Source organism: Sardina pilchardus, chromosome 18 (genome assembly GCF_963854185.1).
Source record: "Sardina pilchardus chromosome 18, fSarPil1.1, whole genome shotgun sequence".
NCBI lineage: Eukaryota > Metazoa > Chordata > Actinopteri > Clupeiformes > Clupeidae > Sardina > Sardina pilchardus.
In genome coordinates, this window is record NC_085011.1 from 19,866,821 (window position 1) to 19,885,151 (window position 18,331).

An 18,331-nucleotide genomic window follows, 5' to 3' on the forward strand; every position below is an offset into this window, starting at 1 on the left:
GTGCTGGGCTCAGCAGCTCCTTGCGAGCATGTGAAAGACAGCTGCGCGTACCACCGTCATTTGTCAGAGCTGTGAATCACGACTGCAGCAGCTGTTGGAAGCCACGCCATTTGGGATCCTATCCGCTGGCGTTTGATTTATAAAGCAGGTGCCCCCGGTTCTATCCCCTACTCTCCTCTGGGACGGCCGCTAGGGCCTTCAGCGCTCTGTTCGGTGTTTGTGATGTTTGAGACGGCAGTGAGTTGGAGTTCCTCTAATGATGTCTCAGCACTTGGCGCGGCGCTTTCACTAATCCGTATTGTAATCCCTCGCATGTATAGAATGAGTAATGGACGTTTCCGATTTCGGATACCTCTAATCCGGGCAGATTAGAGGCGATGGCGAAAACGTTACACCCCCCACGGTTTTCACTCGCGACTCCATCAACAAATTCTCTGAGATTCATCTCTGCCTTTGTCCTCTGGAATGTTCTCCTCTAACACAAAGGAATTGAACTATCCCAGACATTAGAATATGAATCCAAGGGCAGCAGGAAGTCGACATGAACCTTTTATGACACACATGGATTTCTTGTTTTCCCTGCGCAGTTGCAAAATGTGGTTTGCGCCCCTGTTGTCGCTATTGTTGCATTAAAAAGATATACTGACCACCTTCCTATGTGAACTGACTAACCTTCTTCTTATGTGAACTGACTGGCCATCTTCCTAGGTGAACTGACTGACCATCTTGTTTTTTCTCTTTACGTGCCGTCCCACAGGAGTTCCAGAAGGCCGTGGGCAGCAAGCACTCGGTGTACGACACCACCACCCGCACGGGCCGCGCCCTCAAGGACAAGACGACGCAGCAGGATGACCTCACCAAACTGGACGACATGCTGAGCGAGCTGCGGGACAAATGGGACACGGTGTGCGGCAAATCCGTGGAGAGGTGAGGAGACGGCTGTGAGAGCGGATCCGGTCCGGTCCATTTCCCGCGTTTGGCAGAGCCGTGTCAGGTCCTGGCTAGATTCCTGTTTGTGGATCTTAATGAATCACTGAAATACCCCCCCTACAGTCTCTGGCATATGTACAGAAGGCCTTAGTAGTAAATTACAGTTACACATCAATCATGCAGTTGTGTCCCACGGTAGCTTTTCTCTGGTGTTTGGCCACTGTTTACTAATGAAGAGTAGTTGCACGACGTTCCTCTCTCTTTAAACTACATAATGTATACACCAATGTGTACACTGGTGGCCTTCGTTCAGGCCTTCGCTCCATTGTCAGCTGACATTTCACTGGCATTGTTTACCAGAGCAGACTGAGCTGCGCCCTGCACACGAGTGTGATTTGACCCACATTAGCGCACGAGCTCGCAGGCAGGGTGCTGATGATCTGCAGGGTGTTGTTCAGGCTTCTTTCATTACTCCGCCTAACCTAATTCACCACAGGCTGCATGGTCAATCTGATCCCAGATTAACAAAATCTACATATGAATGTATTTTTGTCTTGAGATGAGATTCAAGTTTGGTGCCACCGCATAGCGTTAGAAGACGTCCCCTCAAATCTCATTACCGCTGTGGGAGCCCTGTAGGGTTAATGCTGTGTTCCCTTATCTTCCAGACAAAACAAGCTGGAGGAGGCGTTGCTGTTCTCTGGTCAGTTCACGGATGCCCTGCAGGCTCTGATCGACTGGCTCTACAAAGTGGAGCCCCAGCTCGCTGAAGACCAACCAGTGCACGGAGACATCGACCTGGTCCTGAATCTCATCGACAGCCACAAGGTACGGTGGGGGGCGGCCGGGAATCCGAGAATCTCCGGTCACATTAGTCTAGTGGACTGCTAGTCTGTTGGACTGATGGTCGGACTTGGCAGCTCGGGTCTCTGTGGTCCAGTTGAACGCAGCGCAGAGCACAGCTGACTGCACTGATGGAGCTCGGTACCGCAGAGAATACTGTTTATGTTGACGTGACTTCCTGCGCAAACAATCCCATCCTGACTATAAAAAAGAATTATGTGCGTTGTGAAAGCATTATGCGCATTTCCATGACAACCGCTACGCAAAGCAGACAGGACACAGGATGGACGGACAGGATGGCCAGATAGCAGCTGTCCACTGAGCAGGTCAAGGCCACTTCAGGGCCACATCAGGGCCACCCACGCCAGATCAGACTCATTCCTATTCCAGTCAACCACAGGAAGCATTTCCCCCCCTGCAGCCCTTCCCCATACACACAAATAGACCTATGCTGGCCTGGACTAGCCATTTAGTTTTTATTGTGTTCTTCCATACGATGTCCATAGGCAAGAGGAAAGCGGACATATAAAAAAATTGCAGAGTGACCGGGTCTAAAAACAGATCGGCCAGATTGGTCATTTGCTCCCCTCCGGCTGTTAGAGAGATAGAGAGTGGATAGTGTGACAAACATGCTGGTTTCAATTAGAGGGGGGAGAGGAGAGGTGTTTGCCGCACTGGCAGGATGTCTTAGTCACCGGCCGAAACCAGACCTCGCCTTAGTCACCCGGCACTAGAGCCTCGCTGAGCTGTGAGGATGACCTCATGGGGTATCATAACTCATCTACCCCTGGGGGGGGTGTGTGTTGGAGTTTTGGCTCTGTGTTGGGGGTTCTGGGGGAAACACGTTCCAGCCTGTCTGAGCTTATTAATGCAAATTCTTTACTATCAGTGTTGATTTAGGCCATTTTTCTACTCCCGCGGCAGAGCATAGTCCTCGGTACTGAAACTAGCTGAATGTGATTCTTGGAGGGCTTTCTCGCCTCGTCGCCATTTGATTAACTGCACAACTGCAGTAATGACATCGATTGTCTGCAGATCTTTTACAAGGAACTTTCTGGCCCCCGGCTATTATCACGGACCCATAAACTGTCCAGGGCTATAACAGGAACCGTAGTGAGTGAATGTCTTGTGAGTCAGCTTGTGAGTTCTTGTGAGCTCGTTTGTAATATCGTGTGTGTGTGTGTGTGTGTGTGTGTGTGTGCAGGTCTTTCAGAAGGAGCTGGGCAAGAGGACGGGCAGCGTGCAGGCCCTGAAGCGCTCGGCCCGCGACCTCATGGAGAGCAGCACCGACGACTCGTCCTGGGTCAAAGTTCAAATGCAGGAGCTGGGCACGCGCTGGGACACGGTGTGCGCCCTCTCTGTGTCTAAACAGACCCGGCTGGAGCAGTCTCTGTGTCAGGTAACACCCTCCTCCCTCAACACCCAAACTGGCCAGACATGGCACCAGATGGGTCACTTCATAGTTTTAGATATAATATAGAGGAGTATGTCAGCTGGTGTGTGTGTGTGTGTGTGTGTGTGTGTGTGTGTGTGTGTGTGTGTGTGTGTGTGTGTGTGTGTGTGTGTGTGTGTGTGTGTGTGTGTGTGTGTGTGTGTGTGTGTGTGTGTGTGTGTGTGTGTGTGTGTGTGTGTGTGTGTGTTCAGTAGTACTCTACTGGTTCACTGTTGTCTGGTTCACTGTTGATCTATTCACAATTTCTGTCTATTTATTCAACCTTTATTGTTTAGCCAAGGTAGTTAATTTCTTCTGTAGAAGTCAATCCTTTTTCATCTCAAAAATGTGTGTGTGTGCGTGTGTGCGTATGTGTGTGTGTGTGTGTGTGTGTGTGTGTGTGTGTGCGTGTGTGTGTGTGTGTGTGTGTGTGTGTGTGTGTGTGCGTGCGCGCCTCCCCCCGCAGGCCGAGGAGTTCCACTCCAGTGTCCACATCCTGCTGGAGTGGCTGGCCGAGGCTGAGCAGAGTCTGCGTTTCCATGGCAGCCTGCCCGACGACGAGGAGGCTCTGCAAGCTCTCATCGAGCAGCACAAGGCAAGGGCAGCGGTCCATGACTCTCCACGGCTAGAGGAGGGGGGGGGGGGGGGGGGATAGATTGGAGACTCGGGGAGGTGGTGGGGACATACTGTAGTTGCAGGAGCCAGGAGAAGATTCCAGAAAAAGCGCTCTCCACCGGGGAGTCCAGAGGCCCTCAAGTGAGGCTAACAGAGTGAGGGTGTAACCTCGGTGAACTTAGCGGTCAGCGTCAGTGGTTGTGAAGCCAAGCTGATCCCCCTCGCTATCTTTCTGATGACAGGCACTTACGTGCTGGTGTCGGCTTCCATCGTTTTTCTATTCGAAAAGAACTATCAGAGACGATCTGCTCCCTTTGGGGAGATGTAGTCTATCACAAGCAATCAAGATAGTATGTTTAACCTCATGCTTGGCCATAGGACTTTGCTGCTCCTGTCAGGATAACTTATATGCTGTTAAGATTATGTTTCATTTATCTTGTAATGTAAAGTATATTGTACTGTTATTGCAACATTGTCCAAGACACGAGTATGATAAAAGTGGGTATCTTTTGTACCATGCCGTTATATTCCTTTACATAAATAGCACTTACAGAGAATATCTGTGTGCGGTTTCCCCTGAGTGTCATTCTTTTGAGATTAGATCCATGCAGAATGAACTGCAGACATTCTGACAGCCTCCATCTCTTTCTCTCTTTCTCTCACTCACTCTCTCTCTCTGTCTTTCTCTCTCTCTCTCTTTCTCTCCTGCCTGCCAGTCGAGTTGAAATGCCATACATGGCTCTCTGACTCCAGGCATATTAACTATTGCCTGCCAAAAAGCAGGACTCCGAGATGTTACATTCCACAAAGCACGATCTCATATTTTGAATCAAAACCAGTCGGCCACGGCTTTGCACATACTAGTCATCGCACATTGTATGTTTTTGCTCTGCGCGCGGGTAATTGGGCCGGACAGAAGTAAAGCTCGCTGGCTGATGAGGGTAACCCCCCCGCCCCCTCCCTCCCCCCCTCCCTCTACTGTATGTATTGCCAGAGGACTAATGGAGACCATTCCCCTCTCTTTGGTTTCTTTTCCTTTCCCCCTGCAGGAGTTCATGAAGAAGCAAGAGGAGAAGCGTGTCGCCCTGACCAAAGCCACGAGCATGGGGGAAGCCATCCTGTCCATCTGCCATCCAGACTCCATCACCACCATCAAACACTGGAACACCATCATTAAAGCCCGGTTCGAGGAGGTCAGTGCACGCTCGGGTGCTCGTGCTCGTGACGCTGTCTGCTGGGCATATGGTTTCCAGTGCGGCCCGCACCTGCAGCGGTCAGATCGGTTCGCAGAATTGCACTTAGCCATAAGTTGCTGGAACTCCTGCCCACTTTTGTCTCAAAAAAATATGATGGGAGACAGAAATATTTATTTTGTCATGGCTTTTCACCTGGATGAAAGCAGTATTGTTGCACCTGACTGATCGGCTTCAATAGACTGTGTTGAGATCCACATAGTAAATTTGTTCATTTTCCAAGTCTGTACATGTTCGGCCAGTTCAGCCAAACTGAGCTGCATTCTGTGAATGCAAAATCACTGTGATGGTTGATTGGTTGGTTGGTTGCGTTATTATGTCCCTTCTATTCAGTTTTCGGTTGCGACAGCAGTGTTGTCCTGTGTTGTCCTCCAGATGTTGACCTGTTGTGTTTGCTCTGCCGTCGTGTTCCAGGTGCAGGCCTGGGCACGGCAGCACCAGCAGAGGCTGGCGGCCGCCCTCACCGAGCTGCAGAGCACCCAGGAGCTGGTGGAGAACCTGCTGGGTTGGCTCCAGTGGGCCGAGACCACGCTCAACACCAAGGACAAGGAGCCCATGCCCCAGGAGATCGACGAGGTCAAAACGCTCATCGCCGAACATCAGGTACAGTGGGATGGTTCTCCGCTGCTGGAGCTCAAAGAACCTTTCAGCTGGGGGGTTCGCAATGAAAACGGCGTCAGTTGGTGTTGATTGTGTCAGTTGTGGAACCTGTAGAAGTGGCTGGAGTGTGGTTCTTCACACTTAGACTGCGACTAATTCTGAGACAGATCTAGGATCAACCCTGAGTTTTGACACTGATCTGAGTTCTGGCAGTAACACTTGCTATCTGGAAGGTTGTTGTCAAGAGAATACATGAGGTAAAAACTCCAATGTTGCTGCATGTTTAGGCCTTCATGGAGGAAATGACCAGGAAGCAACCTGATGTGGATAAAGTCACCAAAACCCACAAGAGAAAGCCAACAGCAGAGACTGCTGCTGCAGCTATACAGTCCCATATACCTGTCCTGGAGAAAGGACGCACCCCAGGAAGTAAGTTTACTCTCTGTACTCTCCTGATACATCTGCATGTAGATTTAGTACATGTCCTCAACATATAGCAGTGATCGACTGACCTATCCGTATTAGCTACTGTATGCTACAGAGAGAGGTGTCAGTGCTACTGTAGATATTTTACGTTGTATGTGATGGGGATTTGATGTTTATTGTTTGTTTCTCTCTCTCTCTCTCTCTCTCTCTCTCTCTCTCTCTCTCTCTCTAGGGAAACGCTCTCCCACCCAAACCATGTACACTGCGGCGACCCAGACGCAGGTGGAGACCAAGAACCCGCGGGTCAACCTTCTGGTCAGCAAGTGGCAGCAGGTGTGGCTCCTGGCTCTGGACAGGAGGAGGAAACTCAATGATGCTCTGGACCGGCTGGAGGAGGTCAGTGAGCTACATCCACAGTGTCAGACCTTTTCATCCTCTGCCACTTAGAGTACACTATTTAAGCTCTAATGCACAAGTGACAGTGGCTGTCATAGCAGATATCGGCATTGATGTGGGCATGTCTGGAACTGTCTGGGCACTCATGGAATGCCTTCTTGTCCAATCAGAAATGAAGAAATAGTTTGACAGGACCTGATATTTTATAATAGAATACATTATCTGTGCATATTAGGTTAGGCTTTAACTATGTACACTTGGTGTTGTCTGCACAATGTTTTCTGTGTTTACACATTTGTCAAGTTCTAAAGTTCTTATTATGGTGGCTAACCGTGTGTAAGGGGTGAGTAGTCATGACTAAGGCCTTAGTGATGTGTGCTCTGTAAAGCTGACTGTCTCTCTCCTGCTTTCCATTCAGCTGAAGGAGTTTGCCAACTTTGACTTTGACGTGTGGCGGAAACGCTACATGAGGTGGATGAACCACAAGAAGTCGCGGGTGATGGATTTCTTCCGACGCATCGACAAAGACCAGGACGGCAAAGTCACCCGGCAGGAGTTCATCGAAGGCATCCTCTCCTCCAGTAAGTCTGTGACGCCTCACTGCACGCAGATGATGATGATGATGATGAACTTCCTGACCCTCTCTGTAAAAATGGTTCCAACACAGCAGCTTTCAGTTTGAAAATCCCTTGCTAAGGGTTTTTGCCAGCAGAGGTTAATCAAACAAGTAGGTTTTTCCTAAAGCCACTGAATGACTAATACTGCTTTCCAAATCTTTCAGAATTTCCAACCAGTCGCTTGGAGATGAGCGCCGTAGCTGACATCTTCGACCGGGACGGCGATGGCTACATCGACTATTATGAGTTTGTGGCCGCCCTTCATCCAAACAAAGATGCCTACAAACCCCTCACAGACGCAGACAAAATAGAAGACGAAGTACGTTCTGGTTTCCCTCACAGCCAAGTGGCAACACAGAGTGACTCGTCATTACCCGTTTCAAGTGAATCTGTTTTTCACTGTGGTTTCTGCTCTTCAATTTGCGCAGGTGACTCGTCAAGTGGCGAAATGTAAATGCCCTAAACGATTCCAAGTGGAACAAATCGGAGCAAACAAGTACCGGGTACGTGTCTTGCTAAACACCTGTCATGACCTCATGGTTTGCGTTTCAGATATGTTTTGATCTCGTAGCAACAATGCTTTCAACCTCTGCAACCTGAGTTTACCAGAATAGAGACAAGTCAGTGCCAAACAGCAAAGCGCAAAATGAGAACTCGCAGCTCTTTTTTTTCACGTTTTTTTTTTTTACAAAGAGAAGTGCCATATTAATGTGGGGGTGGATGTGGCGCCTGCCTCATTCAGGGTGTCAGGGGGCGGCTAGCACAAATACGCCATGCCGTGTCTCACGCTGACTCGTACGGTGATGAAAAGGGGGTTGTTTTTTAGTGAAAGCGGGAAGGCAAAACCCTAAGTGTGGAAAATTGGCACTTTTCCACTGACCCCTGTTAACCATCTCACGAAGCAGGACCTGTATGCCCCCACACGGAAAGGCTGCCAAAACAGTGACTTCAGCACAACTGAATGTGGGCTTTGTTTTTTTTTTTTTTTGTTCATCCTTTTAGAAATAGGATATGGGGGATTTATCAGAAGACGACCTTGTATAGCCTCTGAAAAAATGAAATACATGAACTTTAACCGAGTTATTTGCCATTCAATTCTGGCATTAGACCTTTATAGCGATACAAAGTACATTTATTCTTTTATGACGCTGTTTTGGGTTCATCCTAGAGGCCATTCTCACTGGTATCAGTAGTTCCAGAGGAACGTGAACAGAAACAATACAACATGTGGTGACCTCCAAACAAGCCATTGAGCTCTTTAATGTTGTTGCCATGCAATTGGATTTAGTGATCATGATAAATAGCTTTATTGAATTCACTGCGAACATATAATTGTTTAAACATGTTTACATGTTTGTTGTTCTCCAGGCCTATTGTACATAAATTGAAATGTCAAGTGCTGCCTTGAGTGCGTATTGTAACAGATGACTAATTTTTATCTTTTTTTTATTTCTTTGTTCCCTCCTTCATCAGTTCTACCTTGGAAATCAGGTATATACACACTCTCTCTGGTACAACGCTGCTCCCTGTGTCTTTCTGTTTGTGCCTTTTAACTTAATCCCGTTTTTCAGATCCGCTAATAGTTAACCCTGATCTCGAGCTCAGAAGCGGATTGGCTGGTGGAAAGATCCGTAGTGACACTGGGACAGGCTGAGTCAGTCAGGGGACTAGAGTTCTAACCCTGTACACGCCGTGCTGGAAAGAGCAGCCTCAGTCTGAACGGTGTGGGAAAGAGCTCAGGGCAGGGCAGAGAGACGATGGTGGGGGAATGTGTTATGGATGACTGTGTCACCCCCTCCAGGCCACAGTCTTCTCTTTCATGTAGTGGAGAAAGTGTTCATTGTGAATGCAGCCACATTAGTCATTATTCTGGCATTTTCCCCCAGTTTTACCGCACTTACTGTATGTGCTATAGGCTAACAGGGCCCCTATGTGGCTGCAACATAAAGGGGTTTGAACAGAAGGAAGATAATATGTCCCTTGTGTCCAAACCCCTTTATGTCACCCTAGTATATTATATTGAATTCTGGGGAATGTGGTTAGATAACAGTCGTGAACACTTTAGTTACATGCAGTAGAAGGGAGTTGATCAGGAGGAGATATACAGCAACACAGCATTAGTGCAGGAATGGCATATCTGCTTTTGAGTTCCTTTACGTTTCCCCTCCCTAATGATAACAGTTCCATATATAGTGGTGTGTGCTCAGCTTCTGTGCACATCGTGTTGATTTACGTTCCCCCCTTTATTATTACGTTCCCTAACTTCTCTTGGAATGATTTAACTACGGCTTGTGCACCCCCAATCCCATCGCCTTTCTCAGTTACCCCCCTCGCTTAAACTCGGCTAAAGGTTTCTGTTGAATGTGTTTATCTTCTTATTCCTTTCAGTTGGTTTTGGTTGGCTGTGGCAGTGGGATGAGCTTTTTATTTATTTTCATTTTATTTATTGGTTTATTTTGTGTCTGGCTTGAATTGAAACGTATGAGTCACATTTCAGGTGTCATTAAGTCACATGATCTCATGGGCTGTGAGATGATTTCTGATTCTCATTTTTTTTGTCTAGAAAAAATGTACAATTTGCTCATGCCTGACTGAGTTTGTTACGAAATCCATGCTTAAAAAGTGTTTTTTAAGTTTTTTTTATTTTTTACTTCCTTTCTTTATTATTTCTTTTCTAACTCAAGCTTCTTTTGTCATGTGCGTGAGTCTGTGCTCAGCTTGCTATTACACATCAACTGAAACACTTCTTTTAACAGTTTGGTCTGGTTCAATGCTTACATGACACCTATTCCGCCGATGAGACTTTAACAAACAGGGACTATCAAAATCTAAACTCCCAACTACACGTTGCAGTGTTGGAAAGCTGTATCCTGGTAAATGGTCATTCTTAAGCCATTTGTTGTCACTTTTTTTATCCTGATCATTCTTCAAAAATCATGTCTGTTTTTTAATTGTACCTGATCACCAAATTCACCAGTGGCATTGAATCATTATATGGGATATCATTCAGAGCTATGTTTGAATGGATGGAACTACACTTAAAAAAAAAAAAAAAAAAAAAAAAAGATATAGTCTATTCAGAGGGCTCTCAGCCTTCTGGTCATCTTGAGTGTTACCGTGTGGTTGGCTCGAGAGTGGATACCAATCATTCCCCACCCCACGTGCCCCCCCCCCCCCCCCCCCTCATGACCCCTCCCTGCCCCTAGTGTGTGCAAATGAGCTTTAGCTGCATTGGTTTGCATCAGTGTCTACACATCCTTCTGTAAATCTGGTGGCGTGCACTTTGACTGTAGTTCTAGAGGAGTGCGACTGTGTTCTTGGTTCTTGTTGTTGGTTGGTTTGCGGCATATTATATGTGTGCGTCTGCTTTTTCTTTCTGTTGGTTTCTTATTGACCCCTGTTTTGTTCTTTATTATTATTATTACAGTGAGCATGAGGCCTTACGTGTTGTTTCGTGACCGTAGTGCCACGTGGCCATATCCAACTGGCAAGCCATACAGTCTCACACCATTAGTACAGCACCAGCTTTATTACTGCCATTCTGTGGAGTGGGAGCCTACAGTCTGGCTCTGCGATGGGCCAGGCTATGTTGTAGCACACCCTAGTGGTTTGACACTGTCTAATTATAAGTTGCAATGAGGAAGCCAAAAAATCTTGAACAGATGTTTTTGATTACCTCTCACAACTGATTGATCACAAGCTTAATCAGAGCAATTCAGTGAAATCACTTTTGCTGGGCACTTAAACTCAAATGAAAACACTTGCTCACATCACGTGGTTCAACCAGTTGGATTGACCATTCACTTTTGCTTGTGTTCATGGGAATGAAGCATTCGCTGAATGCGTTGTTGCTCTGCCTTAGTCAGTGGTCTTAGCTGAGTACCAGGAAAGAGAAACCAGAACCAGAACACTCAAGATATGCATCCAATATCCAGATTTAAGCATAATACAGGCAACAGACACTGAAGTCTCCTCACTGAATCTGGTTAAAATCGTCAAAACACAAAACCTTATTTAAATAAGTTATTTATAACTATATTAGTTATAGTCTAATACTGTATATATAGTTCTAGTCTAATAGTAATACTTGCAGTTTCTAAGAATTCTGGTTTCTCCGGTCTCAGTTTTTGGCTTTGGGCTGGGTGCTGTTTTGATTCTGATGTTCTGTCTTACCCCCTGGAATCCTCATGGTCTCTCTCTCCCCCCCTCCCTCCTCCACTCAGTTTGGAGATTCCCAGCAGCTCCGACTGGTCCGAATCCTCCGCAGCACTGTCATGGTCCGGGTGGGAGGCGGCTGGATGGCGCTGGACGAGTTCCTGGTCAAGAACGACCCGTGTCGAGGTACAAACTCGGTCGACAAACGTGTCTATTCCCTCTCTCAATTTTTGCCGTCGGTCTGTTCTTCTTATACTGCTTCACTGTAAACATGACTTTTTTTCTTTCCCTTACTTTCTTTTCTTGCTAGATGTACTGTATTAGAACGTACAGCCTGTAGTCAGATGCAATAGATATGCAACTGAAACCTCACATTAGATGAATGTCTGGTTCTGTCTCTGATTCTCCTGTCATGAAGTGTTGCATAATGTTCTTCTCTGTGCTCTCTGTTGGCCGTTTCTGAGTGCTCGTATCCCTGTACTGCCCTGGACAGCTCTTATTTGTGTGTGTGTCTGTATGTGTGTGTGTCTCTTCTTTGTTTTTTCTGCGCTGTCTCCTGCTAAACATTTCCTCCTGCTTCCTCTGTCACCTGACCCCCCCCCTCTGTCGTTTCTTCTAGTTCATCACCACGGGAGTAAAATGTTGCGCTCGGAATCAAACTCGTCAATTACTCAGTCTCCTATAGGTTGGCACCTCTCACAATTTCTCTCCTTGGTCCATCCCAGTGGTATGTGTGAGTCTGCATCTCCGTGTGCTTGCGCGTGCACATGTGTGTATGCGTGTGTGTGCGCGTGTGTGTGCGTGTGTGTGTGGTGGACATGCACTGGAGTGTCCATGCTGAACGGTACCATCCTAACCTAAAGATATCACCCCCCCTCCTGTCACGCTGGCATTCTCACTCTCAGTGTGTCTGATCTGTTTTTCTTTTCGTTGGCATGCTGTTTTCTCTTCGCTTTTCTCCAGCCAGCTTACCTCTCTATGTGCTGCAGGCCGTGGTCTCTCTGGTTCTTACACCATGGAGCTAGAGTGCCTCTTTGTTACTCTTACGGTGCAGTGAAGTGTTGCTTGACAATCTCTTCAGATATGCAGATATCATTAGTTAGGGTGGGTAGAAAGCAGAACTACATAACTACACTCGAGACACCCTCAGTATCTTTCATCTGTATGGGCTTAAAGGAGGACTCACATAGATGTCTGTTTCTCCAGGTTTTGTTGGTAGGGAAAAAAAACGATAATCTAAGATATGTTCCCAAGCTCAAGTTGCTGCCGCCAACAGCTATAGGCAGCACCGCTCTAGCTTCTAGAGAAACAGAGATCTATGTGAAAAATTGCTGAAGTTTTCCTTTATCCTCACCTACCTCTTCTGCACCCCCCTTGGTGAAGCTGAGCTCAACACATCTTGGACAGCTTGATAACGACACTAGCTTTAAACAGATACACTTGGGACAGGCACAGACACAAGACTTGTGGTGAAGTGGGTGGATAGGAGCAGAATTAACAATCCATTTCCCCAGTGTCAATCATGTTTTTATATTGCATCATAATGCCAAACCTCTGTCAAAATTAATGTTCCCAAGCAGTCAAATTGCATTACAATGTTTAATTGCATTTAGCTTGCAGTGGCATCAGTGTTCGTAGTTTCCACCATGATGTAGTAAAAGTGATTTTTGCCAATCTTGTGATTCATTCTGTGAATGAATTATATTTATTTGCTGGTTTGTCGTGTGCATTTTTAAGCCAACTGTGCACCAGTTCTGTGAGCCATCTGCATGTTATTCATGAGCACCAAACATTACCACAACACCCATCACTGTGTTTGACTTGATTTCATCGGTTCATTGGTACCTGCATTGATTTCATTTCTCAATCACTGGAAATGAATTCCTTATATATTTCCCAAAATATTTCATTTGATTTCCCTCCGTTCTTGTCCTGCACTGGGCTCATTGTTCTGCATCTCGTCCCGTAGCGAAAGGCAGGACGAATGTGGAGCTTCGGGAGAAGTTCATCCTCCCAGAGGGCACCACTCAGATGATGGCCAGCTTCCGCTACAGGGGTCGGAGGTCGCGGCCGTCGTCCAGGGCCGCGTCCCCTAACAGGTCAAACTCCAGCCACAGCTGTCCTGCACAGCACAACCAACCACCGCAGAGCAGTACCCCTAAGGTGAGTGACCGCTGGCGTGTTTGTTACGCAGGCTACTCTCTCTGGTACGGTCTTCTCTGCACATTCCAAACAAGTACATCATGACATGAAACATTCTTTTTTATTTGTGCCATTTCTGTAGTTGTGTGTGTTTTTTTGTCATTTTGTCATTTCTTTTACCTGTTCTTGTTGTTCCTCAAGTAGCGTTACTTCAGTTTATGATTTGTGTTTCTGTGTCCCCCAGCCCCCCTCCTCTCCCCTAGTATCTTTGATCTGTCCATGCCTGTGTCTTCTTTTGATTTTCCATTGTTCCTCACAGACCCAACACATAACCCGCAATTATGATAAACCCTGGCTGACAAACAGCAAACCCTCCCCTCTTAAATCATCCGACTCCTTTGAAAGCCAGGGGTCGTCCTCAGAGGTATAGTGCATAAGCAAGCGTGGAGAAAAGCCTGATTTAGCAACGCCAAACTAACCAGCTGAACGCTCTCCAACTGAAATCAGCTTCACTCTTGCATGCCCTGTCAGCGGTCGTCACTGTTGATGTTACTGTGTATACTTCATACTGTACATACAGAAGATTGCTGCGCACACAATGCAGTCCTAGACTGTGCAGTCCTAGACTGATTTCAGTTGGGTATTGAGCCTCAGAATACCACACACTAACCACACGGTTTGTTTATGTTTGTGTGTGTGTGTGTGTGTGTGTGTGTGTGTGAGACAGTATCTTTGTGGAAAACGAACAACTCTAAGCCATACTGCTCTCTTTCAATGTTCCAGTCGACTTTTAAACAACTAGCCAGTGATTACAGCCAGCTCTCCTTCCTTTCCTAATATGTCCTTTCACTAACAAATATTTTATCTTGTTCAATCACGTCTGCTCTCAGGACTCTGGGTTTTTAACTAATCATGGTTATCAATGATTGCACGTCACTATATGATATAAAAATAACTTTTCCACTCACAATTAACATGCTATAATAAACATCAAGCTATATTATATAGTCATATATTACCAGCTCCTTTTGGCATTCTTCCTGAATCTTTGCACCCGGTGGAAGTCTTTGTAATAAAGCATATATGAAGGTTCTCAACACATACTCACTTGTATGTTTTGAGTTTGTGTGTGCTCTCAGAAATGCTCTTTGTTCATACATGTACTTATCACGTCTACAGGGTACTCCCATCCAGGGCAGTAAACTCCGACTCCCAGGGTACCTTTCAGGAAAGGGCTTCCAGTCCGCAGAGGAAGGCACCCTGATATCTGCTGCAGTACTGAAAGCAAGGGGTCAGGGATTTGGTGAGTGTACTCAGTGACCCTTAAAACACAATCCACTGACACTGCTCTTATTCACATGACTCACATGACTTGAGAATGTGAGAATAGTGCTTACTGTGTACTATGTGATTTACTTGGAAATATAATCTCTAATAATTTCTCTGTGACGTGTAATTTTCTTTGTAGCGTTGTCTATAACTCCTTTGTAGTAAGTAAATATATTTTTATAACATTTGTAACTCATGTGGTGTCTTCAGATTCCAAAAAGGGCTTCAGCCGACCCGGAAGTAAAGCCGGTAGCCGCGGCAGCAGTCGCCGGGGGAGCGACGCATCGGACTTCGACATCTCCGACATCCAGTCAGTGTGCTCGGACGCGTCCGAGTCCGTGCCCGACTCCGGCAGCCGGCAGGCCACACCACGCTCGGCCCCCAGAGCGCACGGGGGCAAGCCCTCCAAAATCCCCACACCACGGAGGTCCACCCCCACCACGAGCAAACTGGCCAAGACCTCCAAAAGATAGTCAGGACCTCCCCACACACTCACTCAGCATCAACACACAGACTGGAGACACGTAGACTGACACTTAAAAAAGGACTCTGTACTAGTTAGTAACTTAAAAAAAAAGTGTAGCAAGATGTAAAATATTCCAATGGGAGAAAAGAATGTGGTTTCATGTCGAGCGTGAATGGAATGCCAATGGCCTTGTGTGTATTTGACTGTATTTTATTTCATGTGAATAATGTCCTGTCAGATTATTGTGTTATTATTATTATGTTGATTGTTATTATTTTATTGACGCTTTTCCTGTAAAGGTGGGGCAAAAAATGAACAAAAAACTGTACATTGTGAGTTAAACTAACAATTTTACACGAGTTGTGCTCTGAAAGAGATGCTGAATGTACTGTATTTTTTTTTTCAAGCTGACATGCGCGGGACAGGCAGTGCGTCACTGTACTCTGCTAAGGCAACACTATTATTTATTCATCTATTTAAAAGTGCAATGAAGTGCTGCCGATACACATATAAAGGGCAAAACGTAATATAATGTACAAAAAAAATCATAACCACAGCAAATACATTCTGAAAACGTACAAAAAAAATAATAATGCAAACTGTGCAAGCTACTAAACACAGCAGTAACCCTGAACTTATGGCCTTTACTCTCTTGTCATACTCACTCTGTGCACCTGCAGTTAACATTTTCTTTTGATTAACTTACCGCAGTGTGTATGCGTGTGTGTGTGTGTGTGTGTGCGTGTGTGTGTGTGTGTGTGTGCGTGTGTGTGTGTGTGTGCGTGCGTGCGCACCATGAACCTCTGGACAGGGGTCTCTCGAGACTCTGAAAAGTAGACATTCATAAGTGCATTCATGTTGGTGTACTGTATGGTTCATTTTGCCTGAGTGGAAAGGATTACCCTTAAACCTTGTTTTTGTAATAAATAAATCTGCTTGGAGAAAGCCACAGTGGTATATATGAGGGTGACCTGCCCATTGTACTTTTCCATTCATTCACACAGTACAGATCCACACCGAGCATTTCTCTGAGACCACTAAACCGCCTACTTCCACAGTTCAAATACTGAGTTTAAGTATAGTGCAGATATTGGGATAATCCTTCCTCACTATCAAAAAGTGGGCACCCCACATTGCAAGTAAGTGCTCAATGCAGTGTGCTGGTGGAAGTATGAGGTTTGAGACACATCCCGATAAATAAGTCAGATCTGATAGCTGTATTTCTTTAAAGGGATGTGTATGGAATCGTGTATGTGACCGTTTTGCATTAAAGGGGAGGGTTTGTGGGTTGTGATGAGAGGTGCACACAGCACTGCAGGCATGGTGGGACAGATGGGATTTACTGCCCTATGGATTAATGTCAGCATGTCAGGGAATGAGGGGGAAAGTAATCAGCAGAGATGAGAGAGGTCAGAGACTTTAATCCCCAAGAGATAGAGATGGTCACATATGGAACCAAATCAAAGATCATTAACATCCTCTCCAAACAATACCGAAAAACTCTTTTGTTTACAAAGAATTGTTACCAGCATTTTTCTTTGCATTAAATCGGATAGGGGAAAAAAGAATGCCTTCTTACCTGCTAACTGTCATTTCATTCACTGTACTTTACTGCGCAAGCGCAGCGCTAAGAAGCGCGCAGCACCACTAATAGATAGTACCCTAACTCTATAAGGACTGTTTCATAACAATTTGTTAACATGACATTTGATTTCATTTCATTCATTGCTAATACACAATATTTAAAAGCTAAACATGTTTAAGCGTTTGAGTGAAATCACTGAGACAATCAGCTTTTCATCATACAAACTAGCCTATTATGTTTAGAGGAAATCCGTATGGTCAGCTGCTAAATGGTCTTAAGTATTTAAAAAATAATGATATAATTGTCTTATGATCTAGATTCAGAAGCATAAACAAACGACTACTCCAGAACAACGCAGAGGAGCTGTATGCATTTATGTGGCAATTACCCCTGAAGAGACGCTCTCTGGGTGGAGGAATGTTTACATAACCCAGCTCAAGCTTATCCGTGACATACTGCATCTATCTCCCAGAATACCTGAACAGAAAGCGACTGTCTTGGAGAAATACAGACATAGCGGCTAAAAGCAACCTGAAAGCATCGTGTTAGCTCACGATTAACAGAAACGTAATTAATTGGCCTTGGCCTACATATCTATTCCATATGAAACTATTTGGCCTTAAAAGTTTAACCTTCAACTTTCACATTGACTATGAAAATGTAACTATTTCCTCCTTGGTATGAAGTCTTTCTGAGCACAGCTTCTCATTGAATTGGTGCATGGATGAAATAATCTACCTCTGTAGCCTAATATTTGAAATAATTGTTTATGACTATATGCACAATATTTGCACATGAACACAGTGGCATCAAGAATAACAACAACAAAATAATGAAACAAAAAAACAACGATGTAATTCCCAATAACGGGAACGTTGCCGCCCAAACCTGACGAGACTTGGTCCACTTGAGTAGCAGGTGCAGTTAAACGTCACTCCATTTCGTGGGTTTTGTATATTCAGTTTGAAGTTGGTAGCTCTCATATTTCTTTGGTGAAGAAGACCCTCGAGAGCGGGCAGATCCCTTGGGCCCGAAGGTGGAGTGGAGCGCAAGGGTTAGGTTCCCATGGGACTTACCTTCACTTCACACAGTAGGCTTGGTGTTGAATGCTCGGCCTAAGGATGGCACTTTAAAAATTGGCAATATCCTATCCTCACTGCGGGAACTGTTAAGGGACTGTCTGCAGTCAGCACTGGATTCCTCCTTCTCAAGAATATGTAAGTGATAATTTGGTGCTTTGCAATATTTATAAGCAACATTTTGCACATGCTTGTATCAAATATGGATATGAATATCAGAATGTGGATAGATGCCAGGCATGGGAAATTTTGCGGGTGCCCCCTTTGATTGCATGTTAAACCGACTCACATTATCTTAGGCAAAAGGTTAAATAGGCTAATTTACAGTTCCCTTACCGTTTCATTTTCAGATTGATTTTCAACTGTGATCCGTGATGCATTATTTTGAAAGCTGAAACACAAACGCATTGCTCGACTTGTTCTATTCCTATATTGCACTGTTTCAGGGTGCATCCAGTCATGT

General features: G+C 45.6%; 1 protein-coding gene across 1 annotated transcript in view; it reads left to right on the forward strand.

Annotated features, from left to right (window-relative positions):
- Positions 1-16,163, forward strand: part of dst (dystonin) — a 95,634-nt gene extending 79,471 nt beyond the window's left edge. Inside the window, exons 75-92 of the mRNA XM_062519954.1 lie at positions 758-927; positions 1,599-1,758; positions 2,978-3,172; positions 3,672-3,800; positions 4,870-5,013; positions 5,488-5,676; positions 5,961-6,102; positions 6,332-6,495; positions 6,914-7,076; positions 7,277-7,431; positions 7,541-7,615; positions 8,586-8,603; positions 11,336-11,453; positions 11,887-11,994; positions 13,237-13,430; positions 13,729-13,833; positions 14,589-14,712; positions 14,949-16,163. Coding sequence (XP_062375938.1) covers positions 758-927; positions 1,599-1,758; positions 2,978-3,172; positions 3,672-3,800; positions 4,870-5,013; positions 5,488-5,676; positions 5,961-6,102; positions 6,332-6,495; positions 6,914-7,076; positions 7,277-7,431; positions 7,541-7,615; positions 8,586-8,603; positions 11,336-11,453; positions 11,887-11,994; positions 13,237-13,430; positions 13,729-13,833; positions 14,589-14,712; positions 14,949-15,211 — 2,616 coding nt within the window. The 3' untranslated portion in view covers positions 15,212-16,163. The remainder of the gene's footprint in view (positions 1-757; positions 928-1,598; positions 1,759-2,977; positions 3,173-3,671; positions 3,801-4,869; positions 5,014-5,487; positions 5,677-5,960; positions 6,103-6,331; positions 6,496-6,913; positions 7,077-7,276; positions 7,432-7,540; positions 7,616-8,585; positions 8,604-11,335; positions 11,454-11,886; positions 11,995-13,236; positions 13,431-13,728; positions 13,834-14,588; positions 14,713-14,948) is intronic.
- Positions 16,164-18,331: the final 2,168 nt, after the last annotated feature.